The sequence below is a fragment of the Dermacentor silvarum genome, chromosome 10, assembly GCF_013339745.2.
Source record: "Dermacentor silvarum isolate Dsil-2018 chromosome 10, BIME_Dsil_1.4, whole genome shotgun sequence".
Taxonomy (NCBI): Eukaryota; Metazoa; Arthropoda; class Arachnida; order Ixodida; family Ixodidae; genus Dermacentor; species Dermacentor silvarum.
The window spans coordinates 58,102,279-58,128,134 of record NC_051163.1 but is presented as its reverse complement, the minus strand read 5'-3'; the positions used below and the strand labels follow the sequence as shown (position 1 = coordinate 58,128,134).

Sequence of the window (25,856 nt, the reverse complement as noted above, 5' to 3'; positions counted from 1 at the left end):
TACCCAAGTAAGCGTCAATTGGCGCAAATTAGCACTGTGTTGAACAACATACGTTTTAATAGCACGTAATGTTTTTGAAAAGATGCAGAAACTAAGGAGTGTGGTTCAATTTATCCTTAGTGGAAAACACGAGAAAGAGACTTGAAACACCTGTCACGGTAGCTCAGTGGCTGTGGTGTTGGACTACTGAGCTCAAGGTCGCGGGTTCGGTCTAGGTCATGGTGGCCACATTTTTGTGGGTTTAAAATGCAAAAACACTCGGGTACTCTGCAATGGGTGCACTTTGAAACACACCGGGTGGTCAAAATTAATCTGGAATCGCACCTCATAATCATATCGTGGTTTTGGCAAGTAAATCTTCGGAACTTAATTATCTCATTTTTTTAGGCACCTGAAAGCAAGAAATGACAAGGCGTGTCCAATTGTCCTTTCTCAAAAAATTACTCCAACTTTAACAGCCCTGCCTGATTTATTATTACAACCTGTCCTGTGATCACAGGTTTCAGTTTGTGAAAGTGTTAGAGGAGTATTGCTCACACAACGATTCCCTGCATGACACACCTCTGCTGCTTGGTCCGACTTGGGCGCCCAGCTAGGCTAACACATTCATAAACGTTCGTTAAATGTTTTGTCGTAGGCTTATGTGCTGTGTTTCAGTGTTACGTTGCAGTCTTGTACATGTTAGACTGGTTATACCCACGAAACTCGTTAGTGTATGTACGCTTTGCTGAATATGCACTAGAAAGCCCTGGCTTGCTTCCGTTGTCGTTAGGAACTTCACTGCCAACTTGCCAGTAGTGCAGTAATGACAATGCACTGACCTGGAGTAGCACCAACACGTTTTGAGTCACACACGACATTTTACCTTGGCAGGTGACAATCGAAGAATTCGTCGACTACTATGCGGGTGTGAGCGCCTCTGTTGACACGGATAGCTACTTCGACCTCATGATGAAGAATGCCTGGAAGTTCTGAGCAACTCAAGAAAAAAGAAAACGAGTCCACCCTTGTTTGGCCACGCGAACCTTGCAGCCTGTAGTCACATGATGCACTGCCGTCACACGTGCTTTTTGTCCCGTCCCGGCTGAAACCGTCGTCGTGCAGACATCTTCTAATATATAACTCGTCTTAACAATTCTCTTCCAGCTTCATGTGTCACTGTTTTTATTGACCTGCTTTTTTATTATTCAGGGCATCTTATCGTTTGCATCCAACTCTTAATTAATAATTTTGTCACACTTTTATGTCTTATATCTGTAGTTTACTACACATTTGGAGGGTTGTTTGCTTGTCTTCTGCGTGACATGGAAAAAGAAAGAATATCCTAATGCGTGCAGTGGGTAAACCCTCATTTAAGTTGCTGTACTGAGCAAATGGGCTTACATGCTTGCGTCACTACTACTTCATGTTAATGACCATATCAGTGAAAAAGCTGGTGTCTTTTATTTTGTTTTCTTTCATGCTGGTGACAGATCTCCTGGTGCACAGCTATTATCATCTGACTTACTTTTAAAATTTTGGTGAAGTCACACATAAATGCCCACATCGATCTGTTAAGGTGAGCTGAAGTATTATTAGAGTAGCTCTGCTGCTAGGCCTATTTCCAAAGAAGCTTCTCTAGCCTTCAGTGACTCATCTTGTAATAGGGATACATTGGTAAATTATAGGCTTTGTGAAGTAGTTAGTTTCTTTCAAAGTTGTTCCACTTAGTTGTTTGCCTCCAGCAGAACATAAAAAAAAATAAGAGTACAGTGCAACCAAAAACTCAATCATCAGGTGGAAAATACAGTGAAGAAGATGAAATTGTCGTTGGACGTCTAGAAAGAAGACTACCAGTCATTTTGACATTTGCGATGCATTGGCGGATTTGCATGGCTGTTTTTAAACGTTCGTAAACCAAGTTCCAGTCTTAGAATGACAGAACACAGGGCCCAAAGTGATTATTTTTTCTAGAAAATTAAGACATGCATTCAAGTGTTTGTAATGTCAATGAATTGTTCAAGTTAAATATGATTTGAGTGTCGAAGTAGTTGTTTCAGAGCAAGTTGACACTTATCATTACTGTTGGTTATAGATTGGCATGTTATTTCACATGCTCTGATGTACCACATCCAATGCGATACATGTGATATAGTGTGTGTTGAAATTTCAGGCATTGCAGAGAGCTAGGATTTGGTAACGGCGTTGTTTTATTACTGCGTGACAATTTGTTTGCGATCTGGCACTCAAACGACTAACACATGTTTTCATTGGCATCACTTGTTAATCAAGCGAGTTACATAAACCACATTTGACATATTCGTGCAAAAAGAATCTTTATGTGTTGTTTTCTGTGACACTTTTTCACAGTACACAAGTTGAACTGCCAAGGTGTGTTACGTGGCAAAGTGATTTCCCCTTTTGTGGAGATATTAAAACATCGTCAGCAACATTCCTAGTGTGAAATCTGTGAAAATTCTGTACACTGTTTCCAGGGTGCTGACATAGTACCAAGCATTGCTCGCCAACTTTTTGCTGCCAGTTTTCCGTTTACTGAAGACTACCTATATCATGCGTTATGCAGTATTTAAAGAATGTTCTAGTAGTGTTACATTGGAATGCAGAAGTTCTTTGTTATCACGTCAGCAGCAGTTGTACCATTTTTTGTTGGACCGATTGCAGTTCTTGATGCGTACTAATTGGCGACAGTCTTGCAAGCACTGTCTGTATCAGAGTTGCTAGTGCAAACTTGGTTTGTTCTGCATCAAGATACACAGGTCTCCTAGTTGCACTTTCAATTCAGTGCCATGTGCAAGGTGATGCTTGATTAGCTGTGCTGGTGACAGTTACCACTCAGGCAACTTCACCGCTGCTCAGTGAATTAATGATCACTGAAGCACTTCGTTGCACTGCTGTCATTGTGAAACAGCGTATTGACTTGCCTCAGGTGCAGTCAGGCACTATTCGTACGACTACCTGTGTAACAATCCACTTCTGCATTTGAATCTGGCTTTAAGCCGTTTACGCTACGTAGCTCAGGTCACGCTGAGATGGTGTGAATCGCAAGTTGGGCATTTAAGGAAACTACTTAAGCTCACAGACCAGCTGCAACATGGTTCTAACTTTTGTTAGAGCCACAATTCTGACATTGATACTGCTTTGCCAATTTTAGTCATGACTTTGCACAAACTGGCTGTCATGCCAAGCTGTTAATGGTATCACGAAGGTGGGGGAATAAGAAAAAAGTTTTAGGATTTTTATACTTCCTTTGGTAATCTCTTCGGAGGTATACACTTTCTTTCAGAGCACTTTGAACTTCTCATTCACACCGTGTGAAAGAGCACTACGCTTTTGGTATCTAGTCGCACAATATTCTTGCTGTTATTGTTGCTGCGAGTTGCAGTTGTAATGCGTGGACAAGATGTAGGAGTGAAGACAGGATGCAGTGGCACTAAAGGGCTTTCTTATTCTTCTGCAACTTGAAAAAGGCAGACACATGTGTGCAGTGTTGTCTTTTGTTCTTTTCCCCCTTGCAAAACTTGCGCTGAACCAGAGTTAAAAGTTTCTCGAACATGTTGAATATTTCTGTGAAATGTCAAACAACTTGTCAAAAGGATGTGATTCCAAATTTGCTTTCAGTAATCTGCTATCCACTGAAAGTGTAGTTTTGCCATTAAACAAGGTTAAGATCCTCTATATCTGGCGGGAAATCTGCTAAATTGGCAACACTGTATGTGGTTCACGTATTTAAAGGAAGCCAATAACAGTACGGCATCAAAAGATTTGTTTGGGGCCAATAAGTGGCTCACAATTGTCCCGTTTTGAACCGCCGTCTTGGTGCACGGCTAAATGTTCAATGTTATGTAACCTGCCTACTCTTGCCGTCTAGTGCTTTTACAGTTGTAAGTGTATATGTCAGCTAGGATACTGAATCCTGGCGCCCATCACTGTTTGATTGACGCTGGTGTCAATCGCTGCATTTTTTTTTTTCATCTTGAAAAACTTAAGCAATCTGATCTGAAAAAATTGACTTGAAGTGCATATAATTTTAAAAACTTTGTTTTAGCATGCAATGTGTGAGATGTTTTTTTAATATAGTGTTTTGAGTAACTTTGGAACTAAGGACATATGAAGATGCTGGTACGAGCGATTTCGTGAAGGGTTTTTAAGCACAAGCTCTGGTTGGTGGCAGTGATGTCTGTTGTATGTACGCAACTTTCCACCATTCCACTTTTGTGTGCAGCATCCCTCGGTTTCACTACTTTTGTTACTGTCTCAAGACATTTTGTTTTGCTTATTCTCGTAGGTGTGCGTCGTCCACCACATTTTTGTTGTGGTCATTTCCGTATGCTGCTGTCTTCGACTGTAGCATGCATCTCATTTTGAAAGCCTCGCTTAGAGCACGCTAAAGTGGTAAGCGCACATTTCACGTACGTAGCGTACCGCCTTGTTAATTTATTTTTGGCATTCTTCGAATGCGTGTCTTTCTCAAAATTGTTTTGCCTTTATGATCGAAATAAAGAACGCTTCTGAAATACTGTTGCTGTTTCGTCACTCCTTGCCAGGGAGGCTTGTTCACGTTTCTGAGAGAAGCATATATGTATCTGGAGACATGCGAATGACTGCGCTGTCTTCAAAATGGTAAGTTCAGCTGCTACAGTCATTGCCTGTGCATGTGTTGAATTAGTTGAACCTCAACATAATGGATATGCATATAAAGTAAATCTATAATGTTTATTGTCGACATCAGGATCACGTCCCAAAAATCACAAAATGTCACAATCGCTCGCATGTAGCTCGATATTTAAAATTACCAGTTCAAGCAAATTATTAATATAAATCAAGAAAACGAAAAACGATGAGCTGTATGCCCCATACGGCTGCTGAATGTACAGAAATAAGCATCTATTTTGGGCAGTACTTACGTTCCAAGAACCATTATATTAAATCTGAACTCTTGCGGTAGGGACACTTCATGACCTGCCTGTCTGTCTCTGCATTACTTGCAGTGTCATTCGGAGAATGTTCTTTAATTCATGTGCTTCATTGTGGTTTTCTTCATTATCGAAACCAACCAAATACGAGGGTAACATATTTCTATCCTTTGACGATTGCTTTACAGGTAGGAACTAATAGAGGCATTTTTCTTTGTGAGAAGTCCACATGTCCAATCTTTATCTCCAAAAAAATTCTGGCAGCACCCATCTCTCGATGAATTTAGTCGTTAATGCAATCAGCATGGAAGCAATGTAGCGACACACGGTATTGCCACTGCCAAAATGTCACGTGTGAGGCGTGTATGCAGCCAGGGTCACCTCGCTAATTTTTCTGGACTACACTGCACCATTTTGCTTCACCACTGCAAAGTTTGCGCAGAGCCCGTGTGAAACATATTTAGACAAAATTGTCTGAATATAAAAAATGTGGGTCCAATTCTGCCCATCGCTGGAGAAATGTTAAAGTTTATTTTTGTGAGATAAAAGAGTGGCACGTACCTATGACACAAGTTGGTGTACGAGGGCTTTGTTGAAAAGCGTCCCATACCCAATTCCCCAAGTTGGTCCGACGGTCAGTTTCAAACCGAGTTCCGTCGGCACAGCAGCTCGACGCTCTACCCTTTAAAGACCACGGACTACCCAGTAACTTAGGTTGGCGTGAAAAAGGTTAGGCAAAGGCAGATATGACATACCATAAACTAGGTGAAGGTCCCAAAGATGCTAAGTGTATTAAGAGATTGAAAACTTTATTTTAGCATTTTTAGGGTATCTTACGAACTTTCCCGAAACTATCGATTTATCTATGTTTGTATCTAACCGTTTTTCCGCCAGCCAGGATTCTTTGTTTTGCGAAGAATGCTTAGCTTTAAAAAGATTGCCATATAAAACATGCATACTTTGCGCTTGATGCAAAACAAAAGTAATAAAATTTTGTTGACAGAGCATTGAAGGTGAAGTATATGTGCCCATTGTGAGTGCCTCGAATTAAGCATTCATTTGGTGTGGAAGCCATGCTGCGCCTTAAGCCCCATATTATATTGTGATAGCAATTATATGGACAATCCAGGCGAATTTCCGTTGGCGTTGGCGTTGCCGTGATGTTCCGTATTGCAATAACATCGCGGCCGCGCGCCATATGGTGCAGATGCGAGGGAAAGCTTGCGAGGGTGAGCAAAGGAGGTTAAAAAAAAAAAAAAACACTTCTGGAGTGGCAATGCCGCTTCGAAAGTGAAGTCAGGCCGCCGCCATCTTACTCAGGGCACGAAAAGACATCAGGGAATAGTGGAATATAGGTAACCCCTTCTTTTCGCCTCCTTCATGTTTGAGATGGCTAATTTCGCTGTAAAGATCCTATATTGAATATATGCCTTTATTTCACTGGTGTTAGGAGGAAACCGAAATGCCGTGGCACATTTTTAGGGGAGTTCTTGATATCAACAACAGCCAAACAGTGGCGCACCGACGGGGGGGGGGGGGGGGGGGAATTCGGGGGTTGTAACCCCCCCCCCCCTGAGGCCGACTTATCCCCCCCCCCCCCTCTTTTTGTTTAACCCCTTTTCTTTCCTTACGCATTTGAGTACTGCAATTAAGATGTAAGACGCGCAATCGTCTGTACACTCGCAAAAAGCGCATTTAAAAAAAAAAAAATTCCCGTGAAGAAATCGAAATTAGTGCTGTTTAAATGGTATTGGCAAACTGTCAACTCCCGCTGGCAGAGATCCTGGGTGCGCTACTGCAGCCAAATATAATGTTTTAGCTAGAAACAACGACCTAGCTTATATTTTAAAATTACCCGAGCGTTTACATTCGCACAACAAAAGCACTTAAGGTGTGCGCGAACTGCAGCCTGCGCGGCACTCTTTCAGAGGTGAAGTCAGGCCAAGCGCTGGCTTCACCCCTGCTGCCAGGTAAACAATAGCGGGCGCCGCCACTCCAGATTTTTTTTTTTTTTTTTTTTTTTTTTTTTTTTTTTTTTTTAGAGCTCCTTGGGGTGAGCCAATAAGTATGGTAGGTCGATGACTTGAACCAGCGACCCCTCTAAAAATAAAGGAGGCACTGACCTGCTCGCTATATTGCGCATGCGCAAAAAAAAAAAAGAAAAAGAAAAAATGCACATAGGGACTTTTGTTTCTTGAAGATTCGCCTGTGTGTAGGTACTACTATGGTGGCTAGGTACTACTGAGGAGTTGTCGAGTTGCCGGTTTTGCTCTGTTCGTCCCTAGCGGAGCTCACTGGAGTGTATCTGCAACTACTGGAGTGGCTGCAACACACGACAAACGACTTCGCGCAGGCGAAGTCGTTTTCGAACATGGTACGATTGAGGTGAGTCATTTCGTCGTAACGGTAGCACAAAGCTTGATAGTCGCAAGGGATACGTTAATGCTTGAAATTGACGATGCAGGGACTGGCTTCGACGGCTTTTACATTACGCCGTGCGGTTAGATGAATTTAATTACTCATAACGCAGCTGAATATGCACTTTCGGGAAGTTCGCGTGAGTTCTCACAGTCGTGGACATGAGCGGCGTTTCTGAGCAAATTTGTGCGCGCTTTAGTGATGCGAAAATAGTTTCGGTTTCGTTTTCCTGCTGCTCGAAGCGTCACCTACTTCCTGCAGAAAAAGAAAGTGTAATGGCGGCATCCTTTCCGACTTTTGAAGTTGAATAGCTCCGGCTCGAATCTTTTTTTGTGCTGTTTACACAATGCATTCCTCATAAATATATTAATGTCTACGTTACAAGTATTTTGGGAACCTCTAGAAAGTCGAGCATCAACGCTTTTCGCACGACTCTTCCTATATGCGTCATACCAGAGGTAAGCAGTCACTGCCTCCTGCACAATCTTGCCGCGACCTAGGCCGCTATTTGTTGTTACTATTCTTATTTAACGACATCCATTGTCCGTGTACAGCTGCATATTACTACCATTGTACTTCCGTCACGGCATGACGAAAAGTGAAATTGAAGCCACTACGAAATTAAACCGCTGCAACAAGCGGAGACAGCCATTCGCAACCTGCGTTTTCGTTTGCTTTAGTTTTCGCTTAATTTTGAAACAAGATAGCATTTGTTGGTCCGCATCGTTCATTAATATGCTTAGCATGTCTCGCGCACACCTCTCCGTCGGAGAAAATCGCAGGTGCGTGTACAGTTTTTGTTGCTAGTTAACAAAAAGTCCGTATGGACAGCGCAGTTAACGTAGCCAAGTGTGTTATTGAATAACGTGGTGTAAAGACATGCAATATTTCTGCGAAAGTTAAATGAAAACAAAGCAGGGGTACTCAGTTATGTATTTGTGCACGTGTGCATGGACCCGATGCTGCTGCACACAACAGAAGCCGTTATTTTATTGTGCACTCATGCGCTTTGTATGGTTGGGTTGTTGGTTGCGTTCAAGAGAGTTTCCCGGTTGGCAGGCTAAAATTGCATTTGCCTATATTTACATCTTGTAAGATCGGTGGCTACACAGTTTCAGAAAGCAGGTGCTGACATATTGCATGACAGCAGATTGGTGCACGGTAAACGTCTGAAGCGGCATCGTTGGTACTAGTGTATGAACGCTAGTAAATCTAACTGCCTGCAGGTTTCTAGATGGCATCAAAATGTCTAGTGAGATTTCTAGAAAATTATTGAAAAAGTATTTGAAAACTATTTGGACTTCTGAGTGTTGGCTATTCAATCCGATGACGCAATCGAATAGTGGCATTTGATTCAAGGATAAAACCGAAAAATGAAGTATTCGAATTGTTATTCAAAAGTTTGTAGTATTCACCCATCCCAATAATAAATTACATGCTTTACGCAGAACACTTCACTCTGTTTACCCTATACTGACTTCGTGCTCTGGTACCCAACCATCAAAATCATTTCGGCTCCCTGTAATCTTGCAACAATGGCACATGCAAACAAATGTATATGCATAAAGCTGATAGTACCAGTAAAGGATTTATTGCTTTGTTAGCATCCCTTTCAGTAAACAAAATCAGTGGTAACAGTCCAGAATACAGGACAAGCTGCTTCCTCGAAGATACCTGCACTGTGTCTTACCTATCTCTCTCTCTCTCTTTCTCTCTGCATCAAACTAATAATTAAAAAAAAAGTTGTTTATCTTAGGGAAGGTGCTGTCATTCGCACAAGAAATACACTAATGAGGGTGACCAGGTATTTGCAAGTGTACACCCTTTAGGTGAGAGAACGAAGACTGACCATGATTGGCTGGCATGTTACCTACCAATGCAGGCGCAATGGGAGAATGGATGAACAGTGACGCTTGATGGGCACATGATAGCTGACGCCATTTGACTGAACGTACAAACTGGTGCTCTTGTAACTCGTACTTTAATAGAACAGCGCAAACCGTAAGCAGCTTGAAGCAGGGAATGGTTGGAAGTCGGTGCTTTGCGTTGTTTCATCATCCTCCGGTTTTTCCTGTTCTGGTCACAGTGACTAGCTCTAGTTCATTCAACACCCATCAAGCATTATCTTCACAATCATGCTACAGCTGGACTTGAGACGTGGTTGCTTTGCCTAAACTGGCAAAACAGCTTTGCACATAAGGTGGTAATGCTGTAATGAGGAAACTTGGACTAGTTGGTGAACATTCATCGACGAAACAGCACTAAGTCAGACAAGGATTAAGTAAGGTACCAGGTTGTTTAGTGACCTGGAAAAGTCAAGGAATTGTCGGGGAATTTTTTTATTTTAATGAGTCCGCGAAAATGACTGATTAAACTTCCCGTGTGGCGAATCCATGTAGGTCGGTTAACCCGCAAAGTAGGATAACATGAGGTTCCTATGTGGCATAAATCAGATCTGCTGGGATGAAGGAAGCTTCTGCTGTGCAGCCGAAAAAGGTCTGTTCTTTTTTAAGAAACTGTCACAAAGGCATAAATTTCTAATCTAAGTGCACAGCACTTATGCCTCATTCAACTGGCTGATTTCGAGCACTCTAAAGCACTCTTGCAGTGTGTTTTACATTTGTCTGGTTGAAATCGAGCGCTCGGAACACATTCACCTGGTTCATTCAAAGCACTCAGAGGCACTCTTCACTTTCAGACTGAACACGCGACCGAGATCCGATTGCTCTGGGAGAACTTGGCACATTTGGCTCAGCCAGGCTTTATCCGCCTTCAGTGTTGAGTGGGCTCTGCATCACTTCAAATCGAGTTGGAGAACAGTAGGAACCAGTCGAATGTACGATCAGTTGGATAATGTAATATAGAAACTATGTGGCATAGCAATCAAAGCCACTCTGTAGGCGTGCTTTGTTGTGAAGTTGTGAGTGGAGCAGAGACTTAACTTTACCTTTTTCTTGCATAAAAAAAAAAAACCTTCTTTAAACTCCCATAATCAAGTTATTACGTGTCCCACTGTCCAATGAACTATCATTTGAATTTTTAGATAGAGCAGAACAATATGCCATTTACAGTGGAACACACAGCAAAAGTACCATGTTTTCAAATTCAGGACCATTTTATTCCCTCCTACTATTGTTTGTTGCATAACAAAGCACTTTTATCCAACTGTGTTTGACTGCCAATATCAGATAATGAAATGACACTGACCAAAGCAATAAGTTCTATGAACTTATTGCTAGGAGCACAACCTGTCCCAAGTTGTGCTCCTCGATTCAACAATGCATTAAAATGGTAAAACAGTAAAACAACAGTAAAGCAGTAAAACAACAATGCATTGTCTCAAAGTATGGGACGAAATACATGGGCGTTCCAGTTGCTTTTGTGCTTCAATGTGTAAAACAGCATTTTGGTAAAAAGGTAAGTGGAACGACAGTGCATTTTTACCACGAGCTGGATGGGACATATCTCCAAACTGGTGTCATTTTGGAAATTCATTCCAAGTGGATTCGACTGACAAGCTCACTGGCTACAATTCGTGAATTGCAATATGTGTCGTCAAGTAATTATCTAAGTTAATTAGTGAATTTTGTTTATTATTTCAATATGTGTTTCGATTTCTCATGCGACTAATGCCCGCCTCTTCAAATAACCCAGCTCAATGATAAGAAATGCTATTTCTATTTCCAGGTGGTACAAATTATTCTAGAGTCCTCCACTACGGCCTGCCTCATAATCAGATTGTGGTTTTAGCATGTAAAACCCCATAATTTATATAACTATTCATATTTTTGTGCTTCGATGCATAAAACGACGTTTTGTTAAGTGACTGGCACGCCAATGCATTTCTCCGCAAAGTTGGAGAATTAATATCTCAAGACTGGTTTCAGCCTGGGAATTAGTTCCAAGTGGATCCGAACTCCACGGCTAGAATTTGTAAATTGCTACATGGGCCATAAGGTAATTAGCTAAAAACTTAATTGGTTAATTTTGTTAATTAGTCAATTATGCATTTCAATTTTTTGTGCAAGTAATGTTCGCCTCTATGAGTAGACTAGCTCATGAACTAGAATTGTGCTATCTGCCACAGGCAACGTTTAAACATTTTTGAATGTGTTCTCTGAAACACCTTGTATATAGAATTCACTCAGTAACCGAAATGATGCCAAGCCGGATTCACTCGAAATCATAAAATATAGAAGTCTAGAAGTCATGCGTAGCAGCATTTATCCTCGCACTCAAAGTACTAAAAAAAGAAAGAGTGCAGTTTGGCCGGGAAGGCGAAGCAGTATTAGTGATAGCAAAGTAGAAGACAGTTATACGAAGGTTCTTACCATGTAAATCCGTGTAAGGATCGCACCCGTGTAAGGGCTGCACCCCCAACTTGACAGCCAATGTTTAAAAAAAGACATCCAACCGAGAAGCAATCGCGTTCCGTGCGCTGATTCTTATCGGGCTCAACAGCGAATTGTCGCCCGCAGCGTACTTTCGCGCGTAGCTACTGGATGTCGACAGGAGGCGATCGCGAAGGTTTACGGCGGCTTTCATATTCGTAGTTGGAAAATGAGGTCATATGGCCCGGCCCTATGAAAGGCCCGTCAAAATTGCGACAGAAAAGTGCGGCCGTTACACGAGTCTATACGTTTGTCATAGTGGCCATATAAATTGTAGTAAACATTCACCTAAAATTAAAATAGGAAGCATAGTGTAATGCACGGACCATGTAAACCTGTAAATACCTCACTGGATGACCTCGAGCACTCGCTTTCACACCGCAAGCATTATGAAGAATGCCGGAAGCGGAGGCGAACGGCTCGTACAGCTGCGCGATTCACCGTAACTCTGAAAATTAGATTCATCATCATTATCTGCCTATTTTTATGTCCACTACAGACGGCCTCTGTCAGTGATCTGCAATGTCCTCTGTCTCGTAACTCTGCAACACTCGGGGCGCGGAAACACAGCCCGGCAAGGAAGACAGCGCGCATGAAATAAGCAGCCATCCCTGCTCACCCTTTATCATTGCACCCAAAAAATGATTACCAACAATTAGATATGGCACGCGGGCCGCATAAGCATCAGCCGCGCACAGTCATTCACAGCTACGGCAGGGCTAGAGGAGAAGACGCCTGCTCTCCTTCCCATTCGCGTTTGATTACGTGACCTACAACTAACTAATTGAGCGCGTTCGAAGATAATGCCCATCAAGCCGCCATCCTTTTTGGCTCACTGTTACGTGCTTTTTCCCGCACCCACAGGGCATGGGTCGCTCATTTATATGGCTTTTGGATTTAAAAGCGGAACATCACGGCGACGACAAAGGCTAAAATTTGCCTGGAGTGTCAATATAATTGCTTTCGTCATAAAGCGAGAAATATAAAATAGTTAGCAAAGGGTATATATACATATATATATACATGGGTAGGTTTCGGAACGCTGGTCGGGCCCCAGCCCTCCCCGGAAAAATGAAAACCTTCCGCCTATGGAGACATATATATGTCTGTGGCTAATTTTTTCTTTGCCTTGCCAATCTACACGCGACAGTTGCTCGTGGCTGTATCTGCTGTGCGTGGCCTCCAAGATAGAAGCAGCGAGCTGCGTAGCGTAGTCTACTACAGCCACCACAGGTTGCTGTGACGAGCCCTCTCGCCGCCAAGCACTCAACTTTTGGGTGGGGCTATGCCCCCTTTCGCTTTTCCCCTGCGTTGCTTCCAGCACACCATTGGAGACAAACGTAAAGAGAAAGCCACTCATTGGAGCGATAACTATTGTCTAACTCCGCTTATACTTGAACTATTAAACAAATGTTTGCAGCAGGAGATTCATGAGGCAACATACTTAATAGTGAGGTCATTCTGTGATCAGTTAGAAATGTTTCAGGGCCCGTTTACCATTCAACTTGCGCTGCTGCACTCGATCATGAAAGCATTGATTGGTTTGCCTGTTGCACTCTTTCCTACAACCAAGTGGGATGAGATACACAGCATGTGAACCTGGTTGCATGTTTCGTATTGCATGCCTTTTTTTTTTCTCTTGTGACTCATCATGATACAAATGTTTTACAGTTTGCATGCTGCTGACATAAAATCCCGACATTATGATGGAAGGTTATTTTCTTAATGTTATGAGACAATGCATGAATGTGGGAGGCCACCTGCATGGGTCTGAGTTGCATCCTTGCTGCATCATTAGGCAAATTTTAATCAAGTGTAGTTTTTTTTTCAATATAGCTTCACAAATGCTTTGAATCAATGAAGACGAGTCTTCAGCTTTGCTGCTACGGCAAAGCTATGCATTGAAGCTGGAGGACATATGATGTTCGCACATTCTTTGTAGAGTAACTTTAGGCAAGTTGTAGTGATGCCCCTTTTTAATTAAGGATTGTACAACCACAGTGGTGGGAATGCTGCTACAATTGCTCCAATCTGCTACATTTCATTAACGCTGCTACATTCATGCTACAAATGAGATAAGCTGCTCCAAAGATGCTCCAGGATGAGCTGCGGCTCGCAATATTGGAGGCCATCGCGACAAGAAGTGGAGAAGGTCAGGTAGCAGTCGACACCACCCTATGCGAAGAGCACCGTCGCATCTCCTGCTATTAATAAAAGCTAAAGGGTCACTCAGCTAATCCAATGCAGTGCGCACTCATGCATATTCATGGTTAGACATTTAGAACCTCTTTGTGCCATAATCGCGGGTTGTGTGCGTAGCACGTTATGCTTGTTGGCGTGAGAGAGAAGAGCGATTGTAGAGGAAGAGGCCCACATTTGTACTTCGTATCGGTGGTGTGTTCTTAGTGGGGGAGGTTTTCCTTAGCAGACGACGCGCACTTCGCGTGTTCGGCATGGTGGCTGTGTAATGATGCACTCTGCAAACTGAAACTTACCGTAACCCTTGGATGTTATTAGCTGATTTGCTATGTCACGTTTATCTGTGTGTGCTCATAACGCAGTGCATTTGTAGCTGTGCCGTTTTGCTAGCTAGATGTCATCAGGCCTACAACAAAACTGCTCAAATGGTCATACTGTATGCCATGTGACTGTACTGCCGTGAGTATTGTGTGCCTTTGTGCGTTGTGCTTTACCAATGGGTACGTGCAATACTTTCTTTTTCAAGCGTGCTGGTTGACTCGCTGTGGTCGTGTGATGGCTGCAATTTGTTCTTGAGTGGTCACGTACGCGGATTACCTTCCTCGAGAATATTTGCAATGATGTACACTGGAATCTTTTGACGCGTAGGAATAGTGTCCTGCGGATAGCCATTCAGAATCATCATTGTTGACTGCTACAAAATCTGCTCCAAATCATAATTTTTCCAGCTACAAAATCTGCTCCAAAACGCTCGTGGCCATTCCCACCACTGCAGCCAGCAAATGTGCACCCTTGGACAAAAAGCAACCTTGATGTCTAAAAATGGCACGGTTTTCTCAACTGGCAGTTCAAATATGATGAGCAGGCCCTCTGCGCATGGGTTAAAAATTGCCAAAACATCGGACGTAATGTTATCTAGCTTGTCGTTGCCTGATTTAGTGAATATGAGAAAATAATGAGCAAGTGGTACACCCTAGCTACAGGAACATCACTGAGGCAGCTTAGAATATGTCTGTCAAAGTGGGATAATAAATGTGGCATAAAATAGGAGCAAGTGATGTGCGAATACAAACTCTTGTATGTTCGTAAAAAATGGGGGATAGCAATGTAAAAATCTAAAAGTGATAGAAGGCTGTTGTTGGTTATGCCCGGTCTGGTCTTGAAATGACCGCTCGCACTTTTCACCTATCACTTGCAAACAGCAGCAATCAAGAGGCCTCCATGAGGAATCGAATAGTACAGTTCAGTAACATCCATTGAAATATCAGAAAGTAGTATGCTGGAGTCAAGTCTTCAGTTGTACAAGCTTGCCTGAACTATGGATTATTCGTGCTTTTATTGTTTTGTAGTGAATATGCTCATTGCGATCACATGACTGTTGGCTGAACATAAAGGCGAATTCTTATCCTGAATAAACTCTGTTGGAAGTTGCCACCAGTCCTATCTTATGTGTTTTGTCCGTAGCTTTATCTGCGCCATTAATTTTTTAAATATATTAGCTAGCGCAACACAATAGTGAAATAAAGAAATGGATAAGATGTCCATATTGGGGAAGAAGAGTTTTTGCTTGTAGTGGAAAGAGGGGGATGTCTGTGGAAACGATTGCTGAAACAATGTGAAGGTTCTATTCCAATCCTTCTTCTTTTTACACTTTGTCAAAGGGCATTGCAGCACTCTGCCTGCATTATCACTAGGATCAGTGGTTTGTGAGCAATAAATTATAAGCAACCAATCCTTATGTTATGCTGGCCAATAACTGCATTCTGTAAGGTGGGCAAATGAACTAGTTCATGGTGGGCGTGATCGGAAATCTGCATCAACACTGACTAAACCAAATGACCTTTGAAGGTCATTTGGTTCAATACTACCTCAATGCTGCTAGAATCAGTGCTACTTTTGTCCTGGAAAAAAACCAGCCCTTTCAGCATTGCTTGGCTTTGTCTCTTGGAAAAAAAGATGTGGTAAACAACTAGAGATGCCTTTGCTTTTTTTAGAACAAAAATGGTGCAAACGGGACATGGAAGAAAGAGAAACACCTTAGCCAGTACCCCCAGCATTCCAGTTCTGTTTACTTTTTCAAAGTTAGCTTGCTGACACCGTTTCTGTTGCGCCCTCCTACACCTTTAATCCTCATGTTATGCATTCTCATCACCCCTGCCTTCTGCATGCAAAATAATTCTATAGTTACAAGTCAGCATTGTGTTTGTCTCCCTTCCTTGTCCAACTAGTTCGCACTGTTGTCATTGTGAGCAGTCTATCTTTACGGAATTCTGAACGAGAAATATTCAACTAAATAACTAAGTTCATTTACTAATGAACTTAGTTCGTTACTGTACGACACAATGCAATTTACAAATTGTAGCCGGCAAGTTTGCAAGACGCATCCACTTGAAATGACTTTACAGGATGACACCAGTTTCGAGATATTATTTCCCAAAGTATGGGACGAAATACATGGGCGTTCTAGCTACTTTTGTGCTTCAATGTATAAAACAGCATTTTGGTAAAAAAGTAAGTGGAACAACAGTGCATTTTTACGGCGAGTCTGATGGCACTTATCTCGAAACTGGTGTCATTCTGGAAATTCATTCCAAGTGGATACGCCTGACAAGCTCACCGGCTACAATTCGTAAATTGCAATATGTGTTGTCAAGTAATTAACTAAGAAGTTAATTAGTGAATTTTGTTAATTATCTCAATATGTTTCAATTTCTCGTGCTACTAATGTCCGCCTCATCGAATAACCCAGCTCAATGATAAGAACTATGCTACCTGCCACAGGCGATTTCTAAAAATTATGTAAGACTTAAGATATATATATATATATATATATATATATATATATATATATACACATACACACACACACTCTTATAAGCTCTCCCATCGCCTCTCTACCTCTACCACGTGACAGGCTTCCAACTTTTCCCACTTTGACGAAAACATGTTTGCCACTGACAATTAGCAGCTTGACTGCGGAATTTTCGCAACTTCTCCAGTTCATTTCTAATGAATTTGGCTTACTGTGGAAAAAACAAAACAAAAAAAAACCACTCCTCATGTGCCATGCAAAAACAAGATAGCTGCTCATAAAGCACCACGGTCCAATAAAACTGCTCATCCTGTATACACACACAGTGTCATTGCTGCCACTTGGAGGGCGACATAAAGAGCAGGGCTGCCATCAGCCATCTCATACAAAAGCTCCCGAATTTTATTCAACTATCCAGAGATCCACCATAACTGATAGGTTAGCCATTTTCATGTTTAGCTCTGATGTCCAGTTTGTGCATGTTAGTGCAAGCACACCACTAATGAGGTTGAGCATCCTCACATGCACACTATGTTGCCTATTCTAAGCACATTAGTGCAATGAATTTATTTTGCTCAAATACCTTTGCATTATACAATGACCCAGAATGGTAAAAGGGAGGTCTAGAATTGTCGCATAAATGTGGCTACATTTACTGTTCAACAGTAAACCATAAAATAAGAATGTTAAGTCGCTCAAAATGTTACATTTAGTACAGTATGCAGACACAGTGCTCGAACATTTATTGGGGCACAAGGAGGGCCTGACTGCGTGGTTAGAAGAAAATGAAACCTTGCACACACATGCCAACTCAAATACTTTAGCGAAGTTCCCTCATGTAATGGAAATATGTCATGGCCTGCCATGCGCAGTGCTACATATGGCATGACAGGAAGCACTTGCTATCAGTCCTTTTGCACACACTATAATCTGTGATGTGCTCAGTGTCTGCCAGTTTAGGTCGTCAAATCAATTGTATTGGCACTTGTCACTTCAGGGGACTGCACATCCACAGAAACAAGTGCAGTAGCAGTTGGAGGGGTGAACTTGTAACAAGAGCAAGCAGTACGGGGTAGGGCCTTATAGAAAGGACAGAATGTACAGCACCCGACTAGGCTGAAGCAAATGTACGTATGTAGCATACTGTGCTGCTGGTAGGTGTGTCAGCTACATCCAAGCAAAATACAGTTTAAGTCTGCTGGACGACTAACTCTGATCTACTTTGCATTCAGCCAGCTCTTTCAGAATCAGAAAGAAAAAAAGGAAAAAAAACTGAAGAAAAAAAACTTGTAAAACTACAAAACAGCAGCATTGTTTGATCAAAGGCTGTTTCTTGTGAATAAGCACCTGCACTAACCAGAAGCTGTAGAAAGAATGTTGACATGACAATGTTGCATTAAAAGTTTGATTCCACGAAGCGAGTGCACCAAGGATGGGCACGATTTGCACTACACAGATGAAGGCAGTCTTGCCACATCTTTAGCTTTAGGGACCCGCAACGCTTCGAAGCAATCTAGCTGTTGGTACTACTGAGTGATACGCACAGGTGTTCTTTATCCTTCCCATTCAATAATGAGGGGTAAAGATCGGCGAAAAGACAGCTGAGTAACCTGAACGTGCTAGTGCGTTTTCTACCGGCAGTTAGGACAAGGCTCGCGTCTCGGGCCGTCACTGTTTATCACATCAGTCTATAATATTAAATGATGACGTTCATTATTAATTTATTTTTTACTTACTGACGGTTACTATATAAACGTGTCCGCACACCGTGAAAGTGGTTTTGTTTACGCATTCTGGGGCCGTATTATGAAACGTTCCACTTCGGCGAAATTTCTTTTTTCGCTCTCAGGCGCGCGCTGATTGGCTGGTTGAGCAAAATTGAATGACGTCGGGCTCAACCAGCCAGTCAGCTCATCCAATTTTGCTCAACCAGCCAATCAGCGCGCGCCTGAAAGCGAAAAAAAAATTTCGCCGAAGTGGTACGTTTCAGAATACGGCCCCTGCATGCTCAGCTAAATAATACATCGACAGGACGAATGCTTTGGCATTAAAGTAGTCCAAGTCAGACACTCATCCCCTTGCGACTATCACGTTTTGATATGCTACAATCGCGAAAAAATGCACTCACCCACCTCGCGCGGGAGCGAAGTCACGCGTGAGGTGGGTGAGCGCAGTCTGAGCTGGCTCGGAACTTGCAAGTTACAAGTTCCGAGCCAGCTCAGACTCAACTGGGGACGAACAGAGCAAACAACGCTCTCCCACGTTCTCCCCTGAAGTACCTATGCACAGCCGAACAAATATCCCTAGATGCAGCAAAGCACATTTTGGTTATTTTTTAGCGCATGCGCAGCATAGGGAGCCCAGCGTGCGTGACGTACAGGTAGAGTGACCTAGAATGTGGGAGTGTGCCCAAAGCGCCGCGCGAATGCATGGGAGGAACGAGGACCTTTTTGTGTGAACTCCCGCGCCGCGGCGCTGCTGTACCGGACCCGTGCCGGTACAGCAGCGAGGGGTAGGTAGACTGGCTCTGGGAGCACACGGAAATACACCAAATCAGGGGGTACAGGGTGACATGGGGTGGACGTCATTCGAGGGCAGGGAAGCCAGCAGCAAGATAGAATTTGAGGAACAATTGGCGCTGAGCCGTGCTCCCTCAAGGGCTGCAGAAGATAGCGCCAACCTTTCCCCTTTCCCAACGAACCACTTAGTAGTAGCGATTGAGAGAGATGGCAGAAAAGCGGTGGGCAAGGAGAGTTTTCAGTTATTTGTACATGAGGAATGTTGATACAAATGGAGGAAGCTGACCAGAAAACTGTCAATCAAATATTTGGACTGCAGGAGGGGTGCAAACCAGGAAACAGCGGTTAAGAAAAAGGTTAAGGAAACAGAGAGGGGTCTGTGGAAAACAGGGATGCAGACGAAATCAGCACTGGGCACATACCGAACTTTCAAGCAAGAAATTGCCAAAGAAAATATCTACGATAATTCTAGGGGAAGCTCTTTGTTGTTTGAAGCCAGGACGGGAGTATTGCGGACTAAGATGTACCGAGTCAAGTACCAAGGTATAGACACGTTGTGCTGTGCGTGTGGAGAAGAAGAGGAAACGGCTGAACACCTCATACTTTTCTGTAAGGGGCTTAACCCTACAGTGCAAGGCAACGGGGCTGATTTTTTCAAAGCATTGGGGTTTAGGGACAGTGAAGGCAAAATAGACTTTAAGCGGGTAGAAATAACCAAACAGAGGTTATCTGATTGGTGGATAAAATTAAGGCAGGGGTGAAATTTCACCCACCACAAAGTAGAAATTATGTTAATAGTCATGGCTAGGTGGCGTATGCCACCGCCCGATTTAAAGGGCTCAGCCTCATCCATCCATCGTGCGCTTTCTCCGCTGCGGAAGCCGCGCCAAGGCGGCGGGCGTCTGCTACGAGCCTGATATTTTGGTTGCTATTAGCCAACATCGTGATAATTTGGGATATTTTAAGTACCACGTCACCGCAAGGTAATACCGCAGTGACTCACCGCACAGAGAAGGCGTTTGCTGGCTGTGAATACGGGTATTTTGTCTATTTCCTTGTAGCTGGTCCGCGCTTACGCGGCTGTTCGAGTAACGCATTCCGCGCGCTTACTTCATTTAGTTATGCGTGGAATGAGCAACGTGAACGTGCTGCAGAAGAAAATAAGCTGGAGACCGCGATAATAACCAAGAGAACGTAGCAGATATGGCTAGCACATGCTAACGCTTTCACACCTTATCGTTTCCTTTCTTTTATTTCCTGCATTCAATTTGCTTTACAAGACTCCATCCCGCGCTCTATTGTTTCTTTATTAAGGCGAAATCCTTAACTGGGCTCTTCGGAAGCGGCATGTGTCTGTTGGCCGATGCCGCGGTACCAAAAATAAATACAAACCGCGTAACTCTCGCGGCTCGTTCACTTGGTATATGTATACCAAAGTATAGTGTGGAAAGACACAAATGTGTGACTAAGATGACTGATGGGTCATGCCATTAGTAACTTGACATACTTGCACTCACGTCACGATTAAAGATAACAATATCACGTGTGGTCATATGACGATGGCCAGAAATCCCTCTGATGCTGTGGGTGTGACGATAAAAACGTGTTGAATGCCAATCTCGATCTCAACGTGTCGAACTTACCCATACATCATGAAGAACTGAGAGCACAGGTAAAGGGTAATAATAGTAAAGATAATTTCTGGCGTTTCACACCCAAAAATCACAATATGGCTATGAGAGACGCCACAATGGGGGGGGGGGGGGGGGGGGGGGCTCCGTTAATTTCGACCATCTGGGGTTCTTGAACGTGCACCTAAATCTATGTACACGGGTGTTTTATGCATTTCGCCTCCATCGAAATGTAAGCCGCCGTGGCCGGGAATCGAACCCGCGTCCTCGAGCCTAGCAGTACAACTTACCAAAGCCACTAAGCTATAGCACGGCGTGTATAGGTAAAGGGTACGCGAGAAATATACGCGGCAAAAAACAAGACAACCCAAAATAAATGAAACGTAATTGTATACGTATGCCTCATTTCATAATTGCGAGAAAGCGTCAGAAAACGAACATGATGGATTACGTATGTGCAACTTGTCTTTCGCCATCTGGTGTTGCAAGAGCGCAAACACTAAGCGAATTTTAACATGAAATTAACTTTAGGAATATTTATTGCGTATGCTCGCTGCTTCGTACACAGCAAATATACTTACTGATCAATAACTACGTGTTTGTAGTTACGTAATGAAAGAGGCAACAAATCACCAGAACATAAACTTTTCATTTTTTTTGCTGTTATTGAAGGTAACTATTTTAGGGATATGTAGAATCAATAGCGATATTTGTAGTGCATCAAAGACAGCAATTTTCAAGACGATTTTCCACTCAATATAATGCAAGCACAAACATCGTCACGTGCCATGAATGCTTGTTAGTTTACGTAAAAAATCACACGTTACGCAATAACTATGGTATAATGAGAAGTTACACGTTGGTAATTTCAGAGAGGATTCACGGATTATTAAAACAAGGCTATTGCAGTAATAACTTTTACATAACAAATTAGTAAATGGCTAGGCCAGTAGTAGCTATCTATTCATTTCAATGTAGAAAAAAATTATTTGTTTAGCTATATTGGCTGGATCGAATGGCTTTTCTTTCGAATGTCTGAATTTGAAAAAATGTGGTTGATCCCTCTTATATAGGAATCGGTATAGAACACGAAAGTGAAACGTGTCTTCACAGAAGTAGTGTAATGTTTATTGCACATTGATATATAATGTCTATTGGTGTTTTGTGGCTAAAGCGCCCTTAGGCGTTGATGCACCCACGCTGACGCCTGGTGGCACGTCTCCTCCATCACGACTACCAACGTCGATGACCATGAGCAACCGTCGTGCATATGGAAGCTGCACTACGCTGCACACGCTAGCACAACGCGAAAGACGAAGCACGTAACTGACACACTAATACAACGCGCAAGACAAAGCACGTAACTGAATCGTCACCGAGTCAAATCAGCGCGTACAGCGCGTCGTAATTGCAGCCTCCGCGATCAACTTCAGAAACATTTTCAGAGCTAATTGCGGAGGCCACGCTCCGCTGTGCTGAGTACGGTGAACGCCACCTAGGTGGCGTTGGTAGTGCTTCTTGATGCCAGCGTCCCTTCGAATGCTGGCATCGAGGCGTCGTAGTGCTGAGACCACCGAAGCGTTCACTGTCGGTGCGCGTTAGTGTCATAATGCAGTACTTCTCTTTTCTGCTCGTAGGCGGCGGCACCGCCCCGAGCAAGAGCGCGGGTACACGGAGGAGTGTTAGATATATAAGGCGCGTCTGTGTAGCTCTCTGCAAATGCGTTTGTGGCGCAAGGGGAAGGGGTCTACTTCTGGGACGTCCTAAAACGGACAATCAAGAAGGAGTTTCCGTTGAATCCGCACGGGATCAGGTACCTAGCGATAAAGAATGAGGACGGGGTACCATACGATTTAATCATGCTCCATGGTCTCCACTGTTTATGGCGGGCACGGATGGCTGGGTACCATTGCAATCCAGACGCTAGGCCGGCTCGTATTTATTTTCGAGACAGTATGTCTCGGTTCATTGAAATAAAGAAAACACAAGAATGTGTACCCGATTGGCTGTCGAGGATAGAACCTCTGACAGCATTAAAAGAATTTTAATTCGACAACGCCAGTCCATGTTGGACTGATGGCTTTCATGTTTTCCAATATGTTTTGTAGTTGTGCTTTTTGAGATTTTGTTCTGTACATTGTCAAAGACCGGCAATAAAAAAAAAGCGTTTGTGGCGCAATGGGTTAAACGCTCGGCGATCTATCGTCGCGGACCGAGAGGTCGTGGGTTCGATTTTCCAATTTTGAAAGTGTTCGCTGAAACACCCTGTATATGGATCGAATGGCTTTTCTTTCGAATGTCTGAATTTGAAAAAAGCTTTGCTCATGGTGAACCTTAAGGTACATCAGAGATAGCGTACAGCAAGAATTGTTCGTGTACTCAATCTTTGAAGCGAAATAAGCCAACAATATTGCGGCGTTAGGGCCGTCTTTGCTCTTTCTCTTGCTTCCCTTACACCTTCTCACTCTGCTCTGTTCATAATGAAATATTGTCGTGGCTAAAAAATATTCGAATAAATACATATGCATATAACTCTAAACCACTACTGACCGTGAGCGAAAAGCGCGTAATGGTGACGAAGCGGTCACTGCACGCACGTATTTCACTTGACTGCGCGAGTAATTTACTTTTTTCGTTACTCTTATTCTTGCAAGCATGGTGCTATTGCCCGCGTACCCATGCGAATAACGTTTCTTTTTTTACGTTCTTTCCTTGCGCGGGCTCATTTAGCGCGTTTCTACGCACGCACAGTTACCGTAATACCGTTCCCGAACTCTAGCACCGGAGCTAGGCCGCGCTGATGAGTTTGATACGTTAGTTTTTGCATTATCTTGCTGCCCAAGCACAAAGAAACGCTCAAAGATGGCTAAGCTCCAAGCAGCACCACACTGTTGAAGTTAAATAGACTTTAAGTGCTTTGCGTGGAAAATGAACGCAAAAAAAAAAAAAAAAAACTACAGCGCGTAGCAGACGACCCTCGCTTGCCGCGCGCTTCGCGAGCGCGAAAAGCCCACGATGGATGGATGGATGAATGGATGAGGCTGAACCCTTTAAATCGGGCGGTGGCATACGCCACCTAGCCATGGCTATTAACATAATTTGTACTTTGTGGTGGGTGAAGTTTCACCCCTGCCTTAATTTTATCTACCAATCAGATAACCTCTGTTTGGTTATTTCTACCCGCTTAAAGTCTATTTTGCCTTCACTGTCCCTAAACCCCAATGCTTTGAAAAAATCAGCCCCGTTGCCTTGCACTGTAGGGTTAAGCCCCTTACAGAAAAGTATGAGGTGTTCAGCCGTTTCCTCTTCTTCTCCACACGCACAGCACAACGTGTCTATACCTTGGTACTTGACTCGGTACATCTTAGTCCGCAATACTCCCGTCCTGGCTTCAAACAACAAAGAGCTTCCCCTAGAATTATCGTAGATATTTTCTTTGGCAATTTCTTGCTTGAAAGTTCGGTATGTGCCCAGTGCTGATTTCGTCTGCATCCCTGTTTTCCACAGACCCCTCTCTGTTTCCTTAACCTTTTTCTTAACCGCTGTTTCCTGGTTTGCACCCCTCCTGCAGTCCAAATATTTGATTGACAGTTTTCTGGTCAGCTTCTCCATTTTGTATCAACATTCCTCATGTACAAATAACTGAAAACTCTCCTTGCCCACCGCTTTTCTGCCATTCTCTCAATCGCTCCTCAAATTCTATCTTGCTGCTGGCTTCCCTGCCCTCGAATGACGTCCATCCCATGTCACCCTGTACCCCCTGATTTGGTGTATTTCCGTGTGCTCCCAGAGCCAGTCTACCTACCCCTCGCTGCTTAACTTCCAACCTTGCTCGAACCTCTGATCTCATGCACAGGACCGCATTGCCGAAAGTCAAACTAGGGACCATCACCCCTTTCCAAATCCCTCTCACCACTTCGTACCTATTGTAATTCCACAGTGCCCTATTTTTCATCACAGCTGCATTTCTGCTACCTTTAGCCGTCACATATTTTTCATGTGTGAAAAATATGTGTCCGGAGCAGCAGCGGCGGGTCCGGAGCAGCAGCGGCGCGGCGCGGCAGTTCACAGAAAAAGGCCCTCGCCGGAGCCGGCGCTTTGGACACTCTCCCCTATTCTAGGTCACTCTAGTTCAGTTGCATTTTTGGTTATTTTTCAGCGCATGCGCATGCGCAGTATAGGGAGCAGGGAGGTCGTCCGGGCGGCATTTTGCGAGTTGGCCATTTCTCGTCTGCACTGCGTTGCGGGGAGACGGCGCATCTGCTTCAGAAACGGTAAAGAAAGAGCCGATGTAGGCACCGCTGTTCCATTGTGATCGCGAGCGTATTTTGCGCCAAGTGCGCAGCCGGTTAACCAATTTCCGTTGCGTGTCGTACTTTACGCAACGTTGTTGCAAGTGATCGAGAGATCGATGCGTGCGGCCGCGACGTCTCCGCCCTTTACAGCCCAACGTCACATAGGAGCCGGAGCTAATGGCCGTTAAATGCGTAGCGCTCTTGTTTTGTAAACATACTTATCGCGCATTGTGTTTACTCCGTACTTGTCTCTCGTAAATCGTGCTCGCGGCTACGATGGTGCCGCAGCTAGTAATCGCCGTTTTTTAGCGGCCATCTACGCCGGTAGAACGCCGTTAGGCGGGGCCGGGGTGTTTGCTGCGGCGGCTGCTGCTGCGTATGCCTTGGCCGCCCTTGAAATGATTAGCGTGGGGGACAAACTGGGCCGAGTGCTGGTATCTTCGTGTGCGCTGTGTTTGCGTTGAAGCGAGTTAGAGGCAGCACTAAGGTCATTTCGTTAGCTCCGGCGGCTGCGTTTTGACAACGAGCCGCTGCCATCGTGCGAGATGCGTTCATGTTTGCGTGTGCGCGCGTGACACTGTGCTTGTCAAATTAGTAAGCGAATGTTTACAAGTTATACGGCTGATAAAGCTTCTATTCTTACTTCGTATAGCTGTATACTAATTTGCTGTCGCAATC

General features: G+C 43.6%; 2 protein-coding genes across 6 annotated transcripts in view; both read left to right on the top strand.

The window, feature by feature from the left end:
- The window catches only part of LOC119432001 (calcyphosin-like protein), a 49,532-nt gene that overhangs the window by 2,688 nt on the left and 20,988 nt on the right, over window positions 1-25,856 (top strand). The window contains exon 4 of one of the 4 annotated variants that reach the window (XR_007464011.1): window positions 874-2,370. Coding sequence is in view for 1 of the 4 variants with exons in the window: in XM_037699454.2 (XP_037555382.1) it covers window positions 874-975 (102 nt within the window). In the remaining 3 variants the exon portion in view is untranslated. Of the gene's footprint in view, window positions 1-873; window positions 4,518-25,856 lie in introns of those variants that run through there. The other 3 variants (XR_007464010.1, XR_007464012.1, XM_037699454.2) reach the window with 3 other exon arrangements.
- LOC119431999 (calcyphosin-like protein) overlaps window positions 7,627-25,856 on the top strand; it is a 39,218-nt gene continuing 20,988 nt past the window's right edge. The window contains exon 1 of one of the 2 annotated variants that reach the window (XM_037699451.2): window positions 7,627-7,789. In XM_037699451.2, the coding sequence (XP_037555379.1) occupies window positions 7,774-7,789 (16 nt within the window). In that variant the 5' untranslated portion in view covers window positions 7,627-7,773. Of the gene's footprint in view, window positions 7,790-25,031; window positions 25,158-25,856 lie in introns of those variants that run through there. The other variant, XM_037699452.2, reaches the window with a different exon arrangement.